Source organism: Etheostoma spectabile, chromosome 24 (assembly GCF_008692095.1).
Source record: "Etheostoma spectabile isolate EspeVRDwgs_2016 chromosome 24, UIUC_Espe_1.0, whole genome shotgun sequence".
Classification (NCBI taxonomy): domain Eukaryota; kingdom Metazoa; phylum Chordata; class Actinopteri; order Perciformes; family Percidae; genus Etheostoma; species Etheostoma spectabile.
In genome coordinates this window covers 9854264-9860342 of record NC_045756.1, presented here as the reverse complement: position 1 = coordinate 9860342, position 6079 = coordinate 9854264, and the positions used below count along the sequence as shown (strand labels likewise).

The 6079-nt window shown below is 45.4% G+C and overlaps 1 protein-coding gene across 1 annotated transcript in view; it reads right to left on the bottom strand.

Annotated features, from left to right (window-relative positions):
• The window catches only part of LOC116673665 (1-phosphatidylinositol 4,5-bisphosphate phosphodiesterase delta-4), a 20869-nt gene that overhangs the window by 4339 nt on the left and 10451 nt on the right, over nt 1-6079 (bottom strand). Inside the window, exons 11-15 of the mRNA XM_032505882.1 lie at nt 4432-4576; nt 3673-3825; nt 3099-3266; nt 804-960; nt 470-586 (exon numbers count right to left, since the gene is read on the bottom strand). Of these exons, the coding sequence (XP_032361773.1) occupies nt 470-586; nt 804-960; nt 3099-3266; nt 3673-3825; nt 4432-4576 (740 nt within the window). The remainder of the gene's footprint in view (nt 1-469; nt 587-803; nt 961-3098; nt 3267-3672; nt 3826-4431; nt 4577-6079) is intronic.

Below are 6079 nucleotides of genomic sequence, written 5' to 3'. Positions count from 1 at the left end.
ATTCCAGAGGTGAACTGTCCCCCCCGCCCCCCTCTTCTTTCCCCTTCTCACACATGCTTCGGAGCAAGGGTGCATCTCTCTGCAGGGAGACGCTCCTGTGCACGGCACCTGGCTGCAGCAGGTATACGGACGCTTCAGCAAGCAGGGGCACCTGCAGCTGCCGGGGGGGCAAATTCCCCCCCCCAGGGAAATGATAGATAACAGAAAACCGATTTGTGGCACAGGGGTCTTTTTTTTAAGTGCTTGTGCCGCCCCCCATGTGTCATGAAAAAATGCCGCCCCGGGCGGCTGCCCGCTTCCCCCGTGCCCAGAACCGTTCCTGCCTTCCCCTCCTTTCTTTATTCCTTTTAAACATTAAACTCACAGCTGGAAATGACCAGAGAAAGAACCTGCAAAATAAGCTGGTAATAACTGAAAAAATCATGACAGAAATGCAATTGGAGATAAAGTCTTAAAGTCGTTGAGTCACCAATCTGGCAGCCGGCGTTCCACATTTCCTGAGGGTTAAAGTTGGAGGAGTCGGTCCGGAAGCCGCTAGGATAAACCCGGGTCAGCTGCCGGCAGTTATGGTGCACAAACTCAGCGCCTGAACACAGGAAACACCACAAGGTTAGAAACTGAAAGGCCTCATACGGCAGGAAGGGTTCGTCACAGTGTTGAAAAATTAACGTCAGAAACGTCTAAAAAAGCCACAAAATATATATATATATATATATATATTTAGTTTAGGCATATATATATATATATATATGCCTAAACTAAATAAAAGCCCCTGAAAGGTGGAATAGCTCCCAGCCACTCACCAGTGTCTCGCAGGTGTCTCCGGGCCTTGGACTCGGTGAAAGACACCACCTCGTAGAACTTGGAGTGGACGTGCGCGTGTTTGAAGTTGCTGAAGTGGACGCTTTTGCAGTAGACAACGCAGTCGGACAACTCCTTGGACAGACGCTGCTTCGACTTCTGGGGGAAACAAGAAGACCGGAGAAATAAATGTGACTACGAGGGGATTCAAACACATTGTTGTACAGTCTTCCAACGTGCACGCATGGAACCAGCACACACACACACACACACACACACACACACACACCCACACACACACACACACACACACACACACACACACACACACACTTAAACAATCCTTCCAGCTGGAACTTGGCAGGCTTTTCATTTAGTTACGTTGAATGTCACTGACAGGATGTGGCCCTTTATTAGAGTCACATGATAGGGTAAACCCCTGTCACAGATGGAAGCACCTGGCACATGGAAACCTGTAGACTACCCCCCCCATTGAACTGTGTAAGTCAATACTCAGCCACAAAGGCGAGCAGAAGCAGGTCTCACTGCCAGGGCAGCTCCCAGGACTGTACCACAGGTGGACTGTCTGAACCTGCTCACACATGAAAGCTGATCTGACTTCTCCAGACATTTGGCTCATTTTATGGAAGTCCCTGGCGGGGTATCACCGCCCCTGGCGGGGTATTGCTGCCCCTGGCGGGGTATCACCGCCCCTGGCGAGGTATTGCTGCCCCTGGTGGGGGTATCACCGCCTCACCGCTACTGTTGTTCAAGGTTCCCTCCAACTTGCTGCGTTTTAAAAGTATCAATGTCTAAATTAGGATGATGTTTCATTCAGATATCTGGACGTGACAGAGGAAGCCCTTTTAAAAGGGCCTTGCCTGTTTTTCCCCCGCCAAAATAAAAGCTTAAATCCGGAGCGTTTTTCGCTGGAAAATCGTCTGCAGGGCTCCTTTTTAATGCACGCTGCTTGAACCTGCTTCCCCATGAAAGCCAATCTGACTACTCCCCCCCGCCTTCACCCCTCTCCCAGACAGAAAGACACCTACACCATCAGCGTGGCGGCAGCGGGCTCAAATCTCGCCACACGCCTCACCTCTGATGACCGTGTTGACACGAGTCCCAGTGTGGCGCTCACTTCTCACATTCTTATCAATAAACATGACAGATCAACAAACATGACTCTAAGTGCCCAATGATTCCTCTAAAGTAGAGCTGGGCCCATAGGCAGAGACAGACGTAAACATAAGGGGCGGAGTAAGACAGTGTAAATAAACTCTTAATTCATCCATTTACATGTGGAGATACGCTGGCTCTAGACACGCCAAAAGTAGTGATTATTTACATGGAGTCTGGTGGAGATATGCTGCTCTATACACGCTTAAAGTAGTGATTATTTACATGGAGTCTGGTGGAGATATGCTGGCTCTAGACACGCTTAAAGTAGTGATTATTTACATGGAGTCTGGTGGAGATATGCTGCGATATACATGCTAAAAGTAGTGATTATTTACATGGAGTCTGGTGGAGATATGCTGCTCTATACACGCTAAAATTAGTGATTATTTACATGGAGTCTGGTGGAGATATGCTGCTCTATACACGCTAAAAGTAGTGATTATTTACATGGAGTCTGGTGGAGATATGCTGCTCTATACACGCTAAAAGTAGTGATTATTTACATGGAGTCTGGTGGGTTTGGTGGTGATGATTTCGGGCTGTTTCATGTTAAACTAAAAGGATTTTATTATTTAACTAAAATGTCTCTCTGTATCTCTGTAGGGATAATAATAATAATCTTTATTTGTAGAGCACTTTTCAAAAACAAGTTACAAAGTGCACATCCCATGCGTGTTGTCAGACACTTAGAATCATAATCTGAGTCTGTCAGCAGCAACAATAGAACATTTAGTGGACGCTGACTGATGCAAAGGACTTCCTGTAACTACCAGCTGCAATTAATGTAATCAAAAAGAGTGCCTTCATTTTGGGTTAATTGGTGTTGCATCATCAGCCTAAAAAAGATCCTGGTTCTATATCTGGACAGCTCATCAGACTGGGTTTATATATAATAATAATCTGGGTGTGAACAAACTGACCTACCTTGACGCTGCAACAGACAAAAGTTAAAGTAATATCACATAGTATGTCAGAAATGGCACCACTTTTTGCAACATTTTATATGTTCATTATATGCATAACAATTACCATTGAAAAAGGCGACAAAAAAGTGGATAATGTTGACAATGTCAACGTGTTTTTAGTTATGTTAAGAGACATTAACAAAGCTGGCCTACCTTTTTGCCCTTGTGGCGGACGCTTTGGCGGTGGACGCTATCTTCTTCCATCTCGGCCTCGTCGTCATCGCTCACCTCTCCCGTCTGAGAGTCGTCCGCCGTGCTGCTGAAACTCTCCTCCAGACCGCCGAGTTTCTTCGCCTTCAGCAGAATCTTCCCCTTCAGATCCTGAAGCAAGTTTACACAACACAAGCTTTAGGTTCCCATTTTCTGGTTTTACATTTTCAGTCATCTTCATCTTCAGGTTCCTCTATGTGTGGTGGAGGGTGTGGTGTCTGGAAAGGGTCCTGAGATTATTCCTGTTGAATGGGGGTCAGCCTGCACACCCTAAGCCTTTTGGGCCAAGATTACTTTTGCTTTGTACTTGAGGCATGTGTTAGCATGTTTGCTTATATTATCATTTAGCAAAACACTTAGCAATAACTCTTGACACTTGATATGTAAGTTGGCATGTGTTAGCATTTTTCCAAAACACTGCCATTGACCCAGGCATTTGGCAGAATGTCATGTGACTCTTTCTAAGCGTCCGGCCAGCGGGGCGGAGTGGGTTATGGTTAGACGGCTGACTGCTCACCTCCGGAGACGGCAGGCCGACGGCGGCTTTGCCGTTTAATGTGCTTTTCAGCAGTTTGTCTCCGAGGATTTGGTTGAGGTGTCGGGCCATGACTCTCTGCTGCTCAACGCTGCAGTGGTTCTCCATGGACAGGATGACAGGGTACTCCGACACCTGCAGCACGGACGCAGTTTAAGAAAAACTGTTCCGGTAACCAAGGTGATAGAAACGTTGGGAAAAGCAACGGAAGTAACAAACAAAGTAAAAAAAAAGAAGACAGGGCAAAAGACAGATGACTGAGAGAGGGAGGGAGGGAATGAGGGAGAGAGGAGGGAGGGGAGGAGCGAGGGACCGAGGGAGGTAGTGAGTGAGGAAGCGAGGGAGGGAGGGAACGAGCGAGGGACCGAGGGAGCGAGGGAGGAAAGCAAGGAGGTGAGAGGGAGGAAGGGAAGGAGTGAGGAACTGAAGGAGGTAGTGAGAGAGAAAGCGAGGGAGGGAGCGAGGGAGGACAGCAAGGAGGTGAGAGGGAGGGAGCGAGGGAGCTGGTAACTGAATACTGCAGAGTATTCTGGAAGCGAAAGCTAACACGCTGCTGCCAGACACCTGGGGCTGAGGGACACCAGGGGTCATTAGGCCACAATATTATTATAAATTATTCATATTCATTCTCAACAGGCTGATGCATGTGAATCTTTGGCACTCAGTGGCAAACAGCTGACTGCAAAGTCAGATCAGTTATTAATATTATAATGTTGCAGAGCTCTGTCATATCTACTGTACCTTGAAGGCGTAGTTGCCCACAGCGGTGACCACGTCCTTGAAGAGGATCCTGGAGGTGAACGTGTGTCCGTGATACACGATTGGTTCTCCGTTAGCGCCGTCCCAGCAGTCCACTTCCACACAGCGACAGCCCCGACTCAGAGCCCTGGGGAACACCAACATCTTAGGAACAAAGGTGCAGCATTTGGAGAAAGAAGTCTGAATATTTTGGTAAAGACGGAATATTTGTAAGCAAAAGTTGGAATACAGTACCTAAGAAGAAATGTTTAAATATTTGAAGAGAAAAATAACAGATTTCTTTGGGCAAAAGTCAGAATATTTGGAGGGCAAAGTTGCAAGAATTTGAGAACAAATGCTGGAATATTTTGAGAAAGAAAGTCGGAGGAAGAAGAGTTGAAATATTTTTGGGTCAAAATCAGAATGTTTCATTTTATGGAATAGATTCTTTTTCACGATAACACATAATCATTTACATGTAGTCTGGTGGGTTTGGTGATGGTAATTTCATGTTAAACTAAAAGGATCTTACTCAACTTAACTAAAACATCCTGTAGGGTAACATTCCAGCTTGTTTCTACCTGATGCTGAACATCTGTCCTGTAGGGTAACATTACAGCTTGTTTCTACCTGATGATGAACATCTGTTCTGTAGGGTAACATTCCAGCTTGTTTCTCCCTGATGCTGAACATCTGTCCTGTAGGGTAACATTCCAGCTTGTTTTTTTACCTGATGCTGAAATCTGTCCTGTAGGGTAACATTACAGCTTGTTTCTTACCTGATGATGAACAGCTGTCCTGTAGGGTAACATACAGCTTGTTTCTACCTGATGAGAACATCTGTCCTGTAGGGTAACATTACAGCTTGTTTCTACCTGATGCTGAACATCTGTCCTGTAGGGTAACATTACAGCTTGTTTCTACCTGATGCTGAACATCTGTCCTGTAGGGTAACATTACAGCTTGTTTCTACCTGATGATGAACATCTGTCCTGTAGGGTAACATTACAGCTTGTTTCTACCTGATGCTGAACATCTGTCCTGTAGGGTAACATTACAGCTTGTTTCTACCTGATGCTGAACACCTGTCCTGTAGGGTTACATTACAGCTTGTTTCTTCTTTGTGTGGACATAGACACAACACATAGCAACTAGGGTTGAAACAGGGTTTGTCAATTTGGAAAATTGTAATTAATTACATAAAACTAATGAATGGAGGAAGATTAATGCAGGACAATGTCACAGTAAAGCTCCTCGCCCTGAAAGGCTCAACAAAGCATAGTAGACAACACATTAGCTAAGGGATTTGTGGTGATGGATGTCCTAAAAATATTTATTAAATGGTTCCAAAGTAGATTTGGAAATAGTGAAGTGTTCTTGGATTCAGGCCAAAGGCAAATTAGTTATTGTTTAATCATTTCAAGCCTTTTCATGATTTTGCTGCAGACTTATGTTCATATGTGTGGATATATGGACAGCATTAGTTACCTGATGTATCCCTCCACCCTGCAGAGTTAGTTAACTGATGTATCCATCCACCATGCAGAGTTAGTTACCTGATGTATCCCTCCACCCTGCAGAGTTAGTTACCCGATGTATTCCTCTACCTTGCAGAGTTAGTTACCTGATGTATCCATCCACCCTGCAGAGT